General features: G+C 40.6%; 1 protein-coding gene across 1 annotated transcript in view; it reads right to left on the reverse strand.

The window, feature by feature from the left end:
• st6gal2a (ST6 beta-galactosamide alpha-2,6-sialyltranferase 2a) overlaps positions 1-15523 on the reverse strand; it is a 32265-nt gene that overhangs the window by 9336 nt on the left and 7406 nt on the right. Inside the window, exons 2-6 of the mRNA XM_020609350.1 lie at positions 9707-9757; positions 8551-9621; positions 2776-2873; positions 1449-1550; positions 39-213 (exon numbers count right to left, since the gene is read on the reverse strand). Coding sequence (XP_020465006.1) covers positions 39-213; positions 1449-1550; positions 2776-2873; positions 8551-9535 — 1360 coding nt within the window. The 5' untranslated portion in view covers positions 9536-9621; positions 9707-9757. The remainder of the gene's footprint in view (positions 1-38; positions 214-1448; positions 1551-2775; positions 2874-8550; positions 9622-9706; positions 9758-15523) is intronic.

Here is a 15523-nt window from a genome sequence, read left to right on the forward strand (position 1 = left end):
GAGCCCGTATGCAAGTGAGCAGATGTGTGTGCACTGACCCATGAAGCCAGATGAGGGAGGATTGGGCTGGATGGTCTCCTGAGTGTTACCCTGTATCACATCCCAGAGTTGCCAAATGTAGCTGGGGTGAAGGATGTAGAAGGGCTGGCCAGGATGGAGCTTGCGGTGCTCCACATATGGACCAAACAGGTTGTAGTCTGGACTCTCATACCACTGGCAAGAAAGAGAGAGGGGAATAATAACTGCAGTGAATAACTGTGACTGTCTTTAAATGAAGAAGCAATTACTGCACATGCACTATATAACACATTTAATGCATACATCCATAGGGGATGAGGGGTCACTGAATGGTTTGACGAGTATGAAAATTATTTAAATCATATGCTGTGGCCTTCACAGTCACCAGACTTCAACCCAGCTGAACACCTATGGGAGACTTTGGACCGACGTGTTAGACAGCATCTCCACCACCATCATCAATACACCAGATGAGGGAATATGAATGGTGTTCATCCCTCCAGTAGAGTTCAGAGACTTGTAAAATCAGTGCCAAGGAGCACTGAAGCTGTTCTGGTGGCACATGATGACTCAACACCTTACTAAGACACTTTATGGTGGGTTTTCCTTTAATTTGTCACTTGGCTGTACATTTAAATTCATGTACAACCAAGATCCATACCACCTTTTAACCATTTGCCTATGAAACAGAAACAATGATGATAGAGAAGATGTGAAAAAGTGAAGCATATTAAATCACATTAAGTGAGAGCAGCAAGGCCACCAGACAGACTGACCACAAGGCATAATAGGCTGCAGGAAACTACACCCCAGCAACAACAAACTCCAGTCAGCATTTTCACAGGCTGATGACTGGTGTCAGTGATGCACATGTGCTCTATAAATATCCCAACACTCTCTTCAGCTTTAGCTTGTCTGTTGGTGAGTAACATGAAGCATAATAAAGCTACATAACAATGTACTGAATGCACTTGTGTTCATAATAAGAACATGCTTTTGGAAATATAAGCACACATGAATCAGTCATTTCAAGGTGGATATCAGACTGAGGGAGCAGAGACCAAATGTAAGAGAGAGGGGAACGTCAAGGGACGGACTGCACTGATGTTGTGTGTTCCCTATGACAAAGTGACAAATTAGTGAACCATTCCCATGTGCTGTCTTGGATACATACACACAAACACAGACATACTCTGACTTTAGTGACACAATAAGAACATCTTCTATTGAAACTTCTCAGACAAAAATGCAGTGAGCCACAGACAGCCTAATAAACTGGTTGTGTGGTTTATATTTTTTAATATGTTGTATGGATGTCATCTTGGCCAGGTCACCCTTGAAAAAGAGATCTTGATCTCAATGCGACATCCTGGTAAAATAAAGGTTAAATAAATAAATAAACAACAACAACAACAACAACAAAAACATACCTTCTGTAAGTTTACAGTGTAAGGTGCAGGGTCCCAGGCCACCAGAGTCACATTCTTGTAGATAGAGCTTGTGTTGAAATGATGATTAGGATTGGCCAAAATCTGCAGAGGGAGATATACATAAATTAAAGTCAAATCTGACTACTGAGCCAAATGATGTCTTGCAGGATCAAGGCCAGACTCCCCGGGTTATTTAGCTCAGCATAATGATGAGATAGGCCAGCATCTCCAAATCTCATTAAGACATTTGATCTTGTTTGTTTAATCCCTGCAAAACCTGAACTTTAAAAACAACAACTGGCTTTACATGAGGTTACAGTTCATGCCGGACCATTTCTTGGCCAGAAACAAACTTTCTGGAGTTGCTGCAGCCATAATGGTGCCATCCAATCAATGGAGACTCCGGAAAGTTACTGTCTAACACTAAACCTCCACTAAGTGTATACAGTTGCAAGAAAAAGTAATGTAATTACTTAATTGATTAATGTATTTGTTTGCAATTTTCTGGTTTTCTACATACATTTGTTATGAAATGTGATCTGATCTTCAATAAAGGCATGAATGATCATGACTGCTTGTGTTTTATCAGCTTAGAAATATTGTGTTTGCTCATATTTGTGACTTTAGTGAAGATCAGATGACATTTCATGACCATTTTATGGAGGAAACCAGGAAATTGCAAACAGTGCCATCATTTTTTCTTTCAACTATAGATTATTTTTAAAACATATCTTGTTTGCTTAAAGATATAGGTGCTGGTAGGTACATTTTAGGCTGTTATCTTTGGACAGAGCAAGGCTGGCTGTTCCCTTCTGCTTCCTTTGGCTGAGCTAATCTACATAACTGGCTGCAGCTTGTAGCTTGAATCTGCATTAATGGCTTTATTTGCTCTAAAACTTCAACTTGCATTAAAAGATTTTTTTTGTACACAAGGTGTAAACACCACACTGATATATTATCACCTTTTAATGTGTTAAAAAACTGTTTCCTATTTACACATTCAGCAGATACTGAGCAACATTATCATTCATGTGGCATTTCTGTCCTCCTGTATGTAAGCTCAGTATTCACCTCCTAATGGGAATATGCGATTTATTAGCTGCTCCACTATGTTTAGCAGATAGTTCGTGATTTTGTCGTCTGCATTTGGGTGCCGGGGAGTAGCTGGTTTATCAGAGTTCATTAGCTCTTCCTTAATGGCACTCCTGAGAACAGCGAAACTGAACCAAAACCTTAAAGCTGTGAAATGTATGTGTTTCATTGAGTCACACATCTATACATCACTGATTCATTAATATACATGGTATAAGACTGGACTCTGACTTGCCTGAGAGTTGATGATGCGGATAGTGGTTTTGTTCCCCACATCTCTCTCATATCCCTCTGTAGGTGCAGCGTTGAACCGTAAAACTGCATCATGCATGTCTGAAAGGCAAACAGGCCACGTCACTTGAAGCAGCTAGTGAATGACCTTGACTTATACATGTTACTATGACAGGAACATATAAATGCTATGAATGGGTATTGCATTTTTTAATATTTCCTAATAAAGATGGCTGAGTTTCAGTATAATACCGAAATTATGTCCCCTCACTTCTTTGGTGAGGTTTTTGTTTCTCCACAAAACCCTTTCTACAGACTAGTTATTTAACTGGCATTAGAATACTGGGGTTTGACATTGAGTTCTTCAAATACATGCAAACTCAGACAAACATGTCAACATCTAATTCAAATATTTGCAAATTAGAGGTTTCGAATTTACCACAGCTTGTCGAGGTCAGGTGTAGTGGTTGTCTTTTACAGCTACAGTACTCTTCTTGTTTTTTTGGGGGGACTCTGTGACTTACTGAACTTTATGCACATGGCTGTTTGCAAATTATTGGCTTCCAACTCATGCTCAGACATACACAGTACCTTTTTGTAGACAGATCAATGGCCCAGCACCATCAACGTGTTCTGAAAGTCACTATGACAACGCACTGACTGCAGTGATGTGCATTATGATCACACAGATCATTAATGTCTGGCAGGCCTAGTGTAACTAAAGTGCCCTCTAGTGGTCGGGTTGGGTAACTGATCAGCCACCACTAACATAAGGAGCTTTACTTGCAAAACATTAGTTTCACAAAGTAACTCTGTATCTTAAGTCCACACTTGGTTTGTTTTATTCAAGTGGCATCCTTTACAGTTCACACACCAACATGAAATCCTCCGGCTTGATGGATAGTTGGAGTAATAATCACGAATGTGTAACGTCTGCCTGTCTGTTGATCGATCGTCAGCTCCAGCGACCCACTTTCTGACACCAGAATGGATGACCCTCTGTCACACACACACACACACACACACACACACACACACACGTTCATATGGCTGAGTTTGCACTCATCTTCAGATATAATGCCGACATCATGTCTGTTCCCAGAGCTACCAGACTCCTGGATTTTCAAAACAGTTTTCTAAAGAACCTGTTTCTGATAATAAAGCCAAACAGTCTGAGGCAGAAACTCCACCTTCAAAATAATAAACATTTTGTGGAAATTAGTTTTTCTAATGCCCTTTTATGTTTTAATAATCTTATTTTCAAATTTGTATTTACTTAATTTGTGTATATTGTGTTATTTGTCTTATTATAATATCAATTTCTTTTTATTTTTGATTTAATTTACTTTGTGTTTACAGTATTACTTAATTTTATTTTATTTTTCATTTATTTTCACAATAATGTTTTATTATTAATTTTATTTTTTTAAATACTTTTTGTTTTTAACCTTTCAGGGCATTTTGGTTTTTTGTTTTCTTGATATTTGATTACTATTGAGCGTCTGGAGGCAAGCCTGCTTTACAAATGTGTTTTGCAGCTCTAATTGGGAGCCTACACTTATTTGCACATACAGTATTTAAACCTTTGGCTAATTGGACCTTTTATGCATTTGATCCTTATATATCTGTATATTTTATACAAGTTAGATGCTTGCAAGAAATGAATGTGTTGTTTACTCACTTAGAATTTTGATTTTTCTTGTTAAAGAATATTTTGTGTTACTGGATAAGTATTACAATAGTTTAACAGAACAACTTGCACTATTAAGTCTACCCGTAATGACGGACCTGGCTCAGATCTCGCTTGGTGGACATAATGGTGATTTTAAATCGTGTCTGACTGTGACCCCTTAAAATGAAGCGATGCTTCACTTGTGATGTCCTTTTCAATAATAACATGGCAAACACTTTAATCAAAAAGTTAAACATTTTCTCTGCTCCGTTTTCTTTTCAGAAAAGCCACAAAGGTGTAAAAACGTGAAGTTCTTCACATCAGAGAGAAGTTCCAAAAATACATCCATGTATAATTAGTAAAAAGTAAATGTACCAGTTATCTCTGAGCATTTCACAATTTAAAATTATGACATGACCCCAAGCTTGAGAAGTGGCCTTAATTCATCCCATGTAATTGTTCTGAAAGTAAAGGAGTTTCGAATACATTTTGTTATCATTTCAAATCAATCCTTCCCAAACTAAAAATCATTTACCCAAACCTCCACCAGTTAAATATCCAACCAATTTAACACGTTCACTTTTAAAGAATAGAACGGTTCAAGTCAAGGATTTAAAACATGATTTTACAGACAAGTTTAATGGGAGCAGTCCAATGGTGTTAATGGACATTCTTAAATATGTTTAGCAGCATCCAGTGGCAATATCATCTGGCAAGATATTCTGCATTACTAGTTTATTAGGTGCAGTATATGTACAAGAGCCCACAGCTGCTCTGTTGATGCGCTTTGTTTATGTTTGACTTAATCTGTTCATTATGAGCACATTGTATAGTTTGTAACCAGCAGCGCTGTGACTGAGATGCAGCCTGGTTTGATACACTGGGACTTCTAACAAGTCTCACTTTGTTTTAAAAATATAATAGATACGCTGACTGTTGGACCGGCTCTACAGCTGACATACAGTACTGCTGGCAGCCATTTTAAAGCTTTATGTCTGTCACAGAGTGGTTGTCACATTTTTAAAAATGTGGCAGTAAATTAAGTGAAAAGGATTCTTTAAGTCACATTTGTCATCTACAAAACTTTGGTTACTTACTGGGTTCAAACATCTTTGTTTTTTATAAGGTATCTTAGCATGAAATGTTAACATTTTCCACATGTTCTGGTTTTACATTTTGTTAAGTTTTTAACTTATTTACAGTAATTTTACATTGTTTTTTTAAGGTTTTGATAGTATTTTCTGAAATACTGTAAGCTGGCAATAGGGCTACTTTTATATTTATATATTGAGAACATAAAGCCAACTTTTGCAGAAGAACTACAGGAACAAAGACAGACAAGAGTCAGAGGCTTCACCAACACACTGAGGGATCCTTAACAGTATCACAAACTATGATCTCAAATATAACTGTAAAGTTGAGTCAAAACCTCTGAGACAGTCCCAGAAATAATAACATTACAAGCTCCACATAAAGACTATGTGTTATGTTGTACTGGGGATGCTGCTCATTCTGCTAACCACATGATGGCAGCCACACAACATCTCACAACCTCTGCTACAAAGCTCTCCCACTGTGAAATCGGTGCTGCAGTCACTGAGAAACCTGGTCATCTAAATGTCAGTTGACCTGCAAGTGACACAGAAAAGACCTACGACTCTCACATTCAGTCTTAGATAATTTGCCGCCATTCACAGCTGCATAATGCGAGTTGTGGGGACGTACAGCAGTGCAGATAAGTGCGGTTTGATTTCCTGTTGAAAATAAGCCTAAGAATTGATGTAGCATGGTCAGGCTTCTCCATTTACTGAGTCTACTCAATAATTAATTAGCTTTGTTACATTTCATCAATTCACTTAGTCTCCCATCAAGACAAATCTCCTGGTTAAGAACTGATAACCATGATGATGACATACAGAAACAATGCTTCTGTTTGACCTAGAAATATATGACAAATGGTCATGAGTAACAATGTTATTACTTTTTTCTATTATTAGGTTTTCATACCAACTCTGGAGCCTGAGTTTCAGATTACATGCAAGTTGTTTTTACAAGGTATCTATGTTCATAAGTAAAGACTGCTTGCTTGTTTCAAAACCAGGAAATTAAAGTATGATGCCAGATCCTCTGTGAGTACATATGGGTGACATAATTGGACAGAAACTAAAAACAAACATGGGAGATGATAATACATCCACAGAGATTTAGAAGCCCTGCTGAGTTTAAAGCCAAGACCACATGCCCAACACTCTTTTTTTTAATTTGTTACTTAAAATAGAGAGTACTCAGTTACTTGGTTGCAGCAAGTCTGTTTACAAAGACAGCTTTTTAAATAAATCTGATCTTATAAGGCTCAGGTTTCTCTCTCAGTAAAGGAAACTTACTAGCAGTGATTGGAGGCAACATGCTGGAAGACCGCAGTGCTGATGTTTTCACTGAGACAGCACCACAGGTTAACTCTGTGACTACAGGGTCAAGGGCAGATTCAGATTTGCATCACTTGTTAGCATCCCATTTTCTGTAAATGTTGTTTGGTCTGCTTTTCTTTCTTATTAACCCTATCAGAACGCAGACATTTATAATTATAAAAAAGCTTAATCCCTCATTATTAACCCTCAGCTGAATTCATGAGAAAATGCATGTGATGTGAAGAAGCCTGATTGGTTACCAGAGGGGTTCTGCTTTTTTCTAGTGAGCCATCTGTTAATGGGTTCACACTCTCTACACTAACCAAGTAGCTGCCAATGTCTCGAAACCAAGAGCACATACACATGCAAATGCAAAGACATATAGCCTACTAGGTGCACATTCAAACCTGCTTACACCCTGCCTAACAAGTCAATCAGCAAATGCCCCCCCTCCCCAAAAAAACTCGAGGGAGTACAGATTAATGTAGGAGCAAATTAATATTTGTTGATGTGTATAATCCAAAATCCTAATGGGCCAATGTTCTCAAAGCATAAGAGATCAAGCTATTTGTTTCGATGGTTTTGTTACATGTATGGCAGCCTGTTAATTGGTTTGTTTGATTTAACTGGAGCCGAATCTTAGCAACCTCATATCTGTACTTTTCAGGTGCAGCTCTTCTACACTAAAGTGAAACAATATGTAGCGTGTAGTAAAATATTATGTAAAGAGAAAACATTCTGGCTCCTGACCCACAGAAAGAGTTTGAATTTGAAACAGAGTGAAAGTACAGAATTTGCATGAAGGCAAATTAAGGCTGTTGTTTCTAACAGCTGCATGTCTTAAATAAAAAGACAGGATAATATATAATATTCTTTCTCTATTGGTCACTTTAATTTAAAATGACATTATATTTAGTGATGAAAACATAACAGCTTTTCCCAAAACAAAAAGGTCTCAATGACTAATTGTCAGGCTTGCATTAAATTTATTCATCTCTGCAACTTAAATCCAAATGCTTTTTAATACTAGTTGAGTTTTCTTTTAGTGCCATTAACAGGCCAAAATTGTACCCAAGAAATATCAAGATCTAACTGACAGATTGCCAGGAAAACCACTGAGAACATTCCTTCTCACTTTCTTTTTTGGATACTAAGTTTTCCCACTTGCACTACCCAGGGGGCTACATCTCAAATTTACACAGCTGATACCTCATAATTTAACATGCAGATTGTCAAGAACTTTGAGAATTTACAGTATAATGCGAGTGAACACTGCCACCTCAACAGAAGAGTCTTTCATCGTTTAGCTCAAGACAAGGTCTGCACACTGACTGCATTTTAAGGGATCCTGACCTGTCAAATTTTATTTCTGGCTACAGTCTGTTTGCCCACATTATATCATCTGTCGACTGTAAAACTGGATCTTCTAGCATCCTAGTGTCAGTAACCCTGATATGAAACTTATATTTTTTTCAAAAACTTACTTTGAAGAATGTAAAAATACTTTTCTCTTAGCAAAATGATGAACTGAATCAATAAGCAAACAAGGGTACAAATCTGAGTAAACAAGCAGTGCCAAAATAGTTTTCAGTACTTGCTGTAAAGAAAGACATCAGTGAATAGCAAAAAGCTCTTAAAGTCTTAGTCGACTACTGTGTTTCTGCAGAGACTACACAAACACTCCGATTCTTCTACTCACCAATCTCTTTGCCCAGTCCTGAATGCAAGATGGCACCAGCCGAGGTGACTACCGCACAGGTCTTGAAGCTGCTCCCGTCCTGCTGCCTGTATAACTCTTCCAGAGGAAGGGGTGGCACAAGACGAGCCCAGCCAAGTGAGGAGAAGGGCTGCTCCCACCCGTCCACTGTCCGCAGCCGGGCCTGGGCTTTCATTTGACACAGCAGTTCCTTGGCACTCAGGGCAGCCCTGTGACGCCTCTTATAGGAAACATGGTGTTTGTTGGCATACATGTAGTTCTTCATGGCGCGCTGCAGCCGAGGACTCAACATGTCGGCGGACACATGACCCCGCCACAGCCGCTGTATCACAGACGCTGACTTGGAGAAGTAATATTCCTGATCCAGATTAGAGGAGTCACCACCCGCCCTCCTCTCTGCTGCATTCCCCATTCTGTTTCCTAGTTCATCTTCATCTTCTTCTTCTTCCCCACCACGATTATGTGCATCGCCCACTTGGTTCTGATACTCTGTGACCTGAAACGTTCTCTCACGACTTTGGACTGCAGGGTCTGAATGAGAACCCACGTTCTCTGCGCCAAAGGATGACCAGGTGGCCAGGCTCTGGGAATCCAGGAAGTCCTGGTGGGTGACTTCCTGGCTACCATAAATGGCATAGGGAGCACTGCTGGGACTGTGGCTCACCTCAAGGCTAGACTCTGGGGTCATGGACCTGGCAGAAGGCTCAGGCTCATCTCTTGGGTAAGTTGTAGTTAATATTAAAGCCGGTTCAGATCGAGAGCCTGTCTGGGCATGCTGCTGATGGGAGGCTTGTATGGAGGTCAAGCGACGGGTGTCAGGGTGCTGGAAGATTAGAGAGCCAGCCAAGGTCAGGGACTCATCCACACGAGCATCCAGGAAGTAAGAGAGGAGGGCAAGGAAGAGGAGAACCCAGGCTAACATTCCCACCAGCACCAGCCTCCGCCACTGCCTCATACTGGACTTCATTACTTCTCACTCTCATAAATGCCTGTTTAGCCTGCCCACCAACAACAAAGCCCCACGGTCAGGACTTAGCCAGAGGTCAGCTGGACCTGTAAAAAAAAAGACAACTGGATTAAACTGCTCAAGAGAAGAAGAAAAGATGCGATTCCTGCAGCAAAGGTTTGAAACACTCACCTGAACTTCTATTCTCTCATGTCCATGTGTCTGCCACAATGAGCCAGTACCCTGAGAAGAGGAGTGCTACAAATTAGTAGAGTCATGAGTGCACAAGCATGCATGAGGCTGTATGCGTGCTCACACAGATGCACTACAGGAAAACAGCTCCTGCAGGGCAAACTTTGGCTGCTTTCCACTCATAACATAAAAGGAGGGTTTTTTCTAAACTAGGCCCCTTTAGTAACTGGAATCAAATTTACAGTTTCCTTCATGTAATATTCAACACAATAAGAACTAAAGACTGCTCCACATCAAATGGGCTTTCAACAGATACACACAAAAAACTAAAAATCACACAAATCATTTGAAGATCACCAAATTAATAAATAACTATCCTGCTTCACTGAGATGCACTGTGATTACGGCAACTTCTTAGATTCAGCAACTCGTGTGTTCAATGTGACAGTATTGTTTAACTGGTGTGCCACAGTTATTTAAAACAAAAACCGCCATCATTCTCAGCCTGATTTATTTTTGCTGCAGTTTTGATAATACTCCGGTGGTTTACTTATGTGTTACAGCGTGAAATGCACAGCAATGAAGGTGAATAAATGAAGCATTAAATTGCCTCACATCTGAGGACTACAATCCTCTCAACCGCACGTAATTATGAATCTTTGTCTATTAGTGTGGCAGCACTTCTCTCAAGAGAGTGGTAGAGTGAGGCAGGAGGAAAAAGCTCCCAAGCCTCTTCTGCTAATTACAGCTTCCTGTGTCTGTAGCTGCCGGGTGAGCTCAGGCGCCCCCCTGGTATCCCCCTCCCCATACGCCCCCAACATCCGGGCCTCCTGCCCTGGGGCCACACAGAAGGCCAAAGCTCATCCACTGACCCAAGTCAAGCAGGAGGAAAACAGCACGGAGTAACTGGGCCAGAGGGAGCAGAGACAGTATGGGAGAAAGAAAATACTGCATGGAAACTGATGCAAGAAAACACACATCTGCACCAATACACACAACCCGATTATACTTTCTCTAAATTTGCAGGATGTTCCACCTTAGGTCTTAAGCCCATAGACAGGTGGGATTGATGTCAGGCAGAAGTCCCCTTGTGTAGCAGTGACTACATATCTACCACATCATTTAACACTTGGAAACAACAGCAGGCCGAGCACACAAACAACAAAGAAAACAAGCAGGAATACACAAAGCTGTCCAATGGAAATGTCAACAAGCAAACACCATCTATATGCACCACTGCTCCATAGAAGCCCACTGTGTCTGTGTGTGTGCCCCGAGGCATGTCGTGCATGCATGTGTGAGCACTCTGAGCATGCTTCACCTGGCAGCAATCAGGATGTGTGCTTCAAAAACTGCAGTGAAACAACAAAAATGTGTGGCACAGATGGAGAGGCGGGGGTGGAGGACAGAGCTAGTCTTGTGAGGGCTACACAAAGAAGCAGTACAAAAAACGGGAAACGAGGCGCATGGGAACCAGCGAAGAATGGCTCAATGACTTGGTGAGAGTTAGGAGGAGGCACTGATAAAGAAGCCTAATAGAACGTAGAGCACAGATCCGTAAAGAGCAAAACCTCAGTCCACTGTGAATACCAACAAATCCTCCAACCGACACCACCCATATGATGATTTGTCCCTTCCCTCTCATACGACCCACAAGGACATACAAATGGCGCTCCTACAGTCACAGGAGGAGTTGCAACAATCCCACGAAAATGAATGACAACGTACATCGCACTACCAAGCTTCACACACCTTTATCGTCATGGAAACAGCCATAAACACAATAGCAGCAAACCACCGGAACTCCATCGTCTTGGAAACGGTCATAAATATGACACTACAATTATGACACCGTCTGTTTTTGTTACGTTTTGCCACACAAAACACTTTGCTATGATTAGGCACAAAAAATTATTGGTTAGGTTTAGGCAAAAATGACTTTGAGAAAAACCACAATGTTGTGTTTAGGAACAAAAACTCTTGAAAAATTCAAGCAACACACTAGAATTGAACCAGGGTCTCCTGTGGTTTCCTGTGTTGTGTGTACCAAGTCATCCACCTCCTCTATATACTATACTGAACTGCAGCCACCATTTGACTTCTAGGTAAGTGCTTGAACAGCCCTCGAGGGGATACAGCCACACAGCATCTCACTGAGAAGTGTTCAGTCCACTTAAGTACACCCTGCTCAGGACCCAGGGTGAAGAAGTGGTGTTATGAATGCTTTAGTCAAAGCCAAATTGAAAAACAGTACCAAATAAGCTAGCAGAGGTTTCTGTAGGAAGTAAACATTCTGGCTTTGGCATATGAGTAAGTAAAGGGCACATGAACTTTACAGAAAATACAAGATAAATGCAGGGCTTAACTCAGAGGAGCAGATAATACATTTCAATTCACAGGAAGCAGATAGAGTTTGATTAGGCTAATAAAGATGAATCTTTGGTGTTTAACACCGGCATCATAAGACAAAACACAATAAAAGACTTACAAAGAAGGCACTGGATGGGTTTTAGACCAAAAAAAAACCCAGAGTGCTTCTGCAGAACATGTCATCTTCCTCTATTCTGCACACTGCATGGTGATAGGATAGGTGATAGGTGTAAGTGTGTACAGTCTCTAAAATAAAAACACTGACCACGGGGCTTGTTCCTCATAAAATTTCGAATACTCAAAAGTGGCATTGTTCCATCAAAAAAAAAAAAAACTTGTTTCCCTTTAAAGGTTCCCCTTACAACTCAAGCAACAGCTAGCAGCTATGAACTAATAGATCCCTGTGAGGCTGGAAAAAAAAAGGTCAGCCAGACAAGTTCTGCTAAGCATCCGTGGACGCTCAGTAGTGTGAACTGTGTGGTGAGGAGAGACATTTTAGATTTCTGAATTTATTTGTGAACTTGTCTGAAATCTCTGCCCAAGTCTCCCAGGAACAAAACATGGTGTAAATGCAAATACAGCATGCGGTCTGCACATGAAAAGGAAGAGAGCTTTCTCAGTCAGGTATTAGATGAGGTAGACACAATTAGAAGCAGTCTGGGATTTGAAATACAAGTAGATGATGGGTGGGCGTTTGCACCAAAACCAAACTATACTCTAGCCCAGGGTCTAAAGTGAAATGCTTATAGTGTGCCCAATAGAGTCTAAAACCCAATCCCCCAACACACACAAAATCAGAAAACTGCTAACATTTCCTAAAAACAAACAAAAAAATCTGACCACGAAGCCTGTGTTACGCATTGACTGGCCAGGTGCAGAAGCAGAGACAGTAGGCAGGACTTGTATGTCTCTCTCAAGCTCTCTTTTGTTCATCACACAGCTACTTCCTTCACGTTTCATGTGCACACCCAAGTGTAACACCATGGCTAAATCCCAGTTCGCTTAATTCCATCCACAATTCTCTCACTTAATGTCTTTTCTTGTCTTAGTTCCACCCACGTAAGATAAGAGGAAACACATTTTTAGAAGCAGCATTTTAAGTCTTTTATATGGTCGTTCTTCATACCAATACTCTTAGCAAGGAGGCTGTTGGAGGAGCCGTGATCGACAAGACAAGAGCGCATCCGTCGTGGAATTCTTGTACGGGCCGACACAACCCCTTTATCAGAAATCGGTTAGGGAGTGGATGCTTCAGATAAAGGATCGGTGGAAAGAACATCTCATGTCTCTTAAAACGTTTCCTCGATTCATCTCTAAGACACAACGAGGGAAACGTGGATGCAAATACTGTATGAGACATGAGATGTCCTTTCCTCCAATCCTTCATCTGAAGCGCAGAGGAAGAGTGGAGAGTTGACCCATAAAGGACTTCTGTGAAGGATGCTCTCCTGTATCCTTGTCCACATGTCCTCCAGGCAGTCATGACACTCAAGGTATCTCAAAACAAGTCGACAAAGTGGAAACTTGTGAAGCAGCTAAGTAGCATTTAGCCTCACTACCTAGACAGAACTCAGATGAAAATTAGTCATCGTATTAAACACTAGTTTATACAAGTTTGACTGTGGGAAAGTCAAGTCTGTGTGCCTCAGAGTTTTACCTGCATCTGAAAGATTATTTTAACTAATGTACTTTTAGTTACAACACTGTCATTAATACAAAGGTACTTATACAAATATTGATCTTGGACTATTTTTGAATCTGCTATAATATGAACATTCCAAACTTAGCCAATACCAGAAATAATATCTCACCGTGAAACACTGTGCTGTACTTTCTCACAGTGTCCCTGCAGATCAGACAAGAAAAAAATGTACTGCAGACAAGAACAAAGTCAGACTGGGGCAGTGACATCAGAAGTCACTTGTCCTGAGCTGAAGTGAGAAAAGTGAGCTCAAAGTATATGCACAGACTAAATCAACTGCATCTGTTTTCCTCACTAAATGACTCCCCCTCTGCTGCAGATCCACTCTGCTTTAGCCTCAGAAGGCAATGAGGTTATTGCTGTGTAGGATATCAGACTTCACCCTTTTGTAATTAAAACACCAGCGTCCGAGCTGTCTAGAGGATCCACTGCAACTTCATCACACGTTGAAACCCCAAAGTGCAGCTATTAATAAAAGCCTGACTGAATGGCTACCCAAGACCTTATAAGTGAGCACTTAAAGAGCCAACAAGGTTGAAGGAAAACTATCGAATAGAACAGTTTTATCCAATTTTGTCTGTTCATTTCTACCATCCATTTTGTAGCATAGTTTCTGGGCCAGTCAGCAAAACAAAACACAGAGGAGAGGAGGACAAGGCCGGTTATATATAGCATCTCTCTTTTAATTAATAGATGGGTGATTTATTGTTTTTTAATTCACTTTACCTGGACAAAAGCTTAAAATTCATGGGTTAAACCCTCCCTATATTAGCCCTAATCCGGCTGCTCTTCCAACATGATAACATAATGAAAGGCTTCCTCCTTTACTTCCACTGCTCACATTCTTTCCTTTCCCCACATCTGCCTTATTCTGTGACCTACATTCAACAGTAGTGCTGGGCATGCAGACACCGCTCCACTGACTGTGTTTGTGTCTGGGTGTGTTTGTTCTAAAATCAGTCATTTTAACCCCGCGCCTTACCCACACAAAGATGGATATTAATAATGTATCCACCACTGCATCTCTATCTGTGTGAGCAAATGTGCATGAGTAGTTGCTGTACTATTGCTCTTTGTGTGGAAATGTGACTTAGCAGCAGCAACAACTCAACCAGCGCCTCACCACTGGCATCTAGCATGTGGAGCAGAGAACACACTGCAGGCGATACAGTTCATTCCAGCCATCTGGAACTGCCTGCCAATCACATAGACTCAAGCATGCAAACGTATGACTGCACGCATATACTATAGCTGTTCAGCCAAGTGCATCCCAGCTTTGAAACTTAAAGCGTAAACTTCAGCCACAAACATAATGCAGCACATGTTAAATTTTTGTTCCCTCTCCTCATAAGTAAGGATGCTAAATGGAGACCCAGTGGGACACTTGAAAGATCCAGGCATGCCCAGATTTGCCTAACTGCAAATCAGCTTTCAGGGACTTAAATGTAATGTGAGGACAAGTGCTATTCTCCACCAGTACTATGACATCACAATAAAATAAGACAGATAGATAGGGTTACACCCATTTTTTTACACTATAACAAGTAAATGGTGTTCATTTACCATTTAAATAAGAGGTCTACTCTCCAGTCACATACTTAACAAATCATCAAACTGGGCTTTGACAGGCCACTTAGCAGCACACCAGTGATCCAGATTTTCTTTGTTTTTGAAGATAGCTTTAGGTTTTAGGCTGTGGTTATGACAATACAAACCATTTGAATATGTCAAAGTGGGACTCTAGG

Source organism: Monopterus albus, unplaced genomic scaffold (assembly GCF_001952655.1).
Source record: "Monopterus albus unplaced genomic scaffold, M_albus_1.0 scaffold99.1, whole genome shotgun sequence".
In the NCBI taxonomy this organism is placed as follows: domain Eukaryota; kingdom Metazoa; phylum Chordata; class Actinopteri; order Synbranchiformes; family Synbranchidae; genus Monopterus; species Monopterus albus.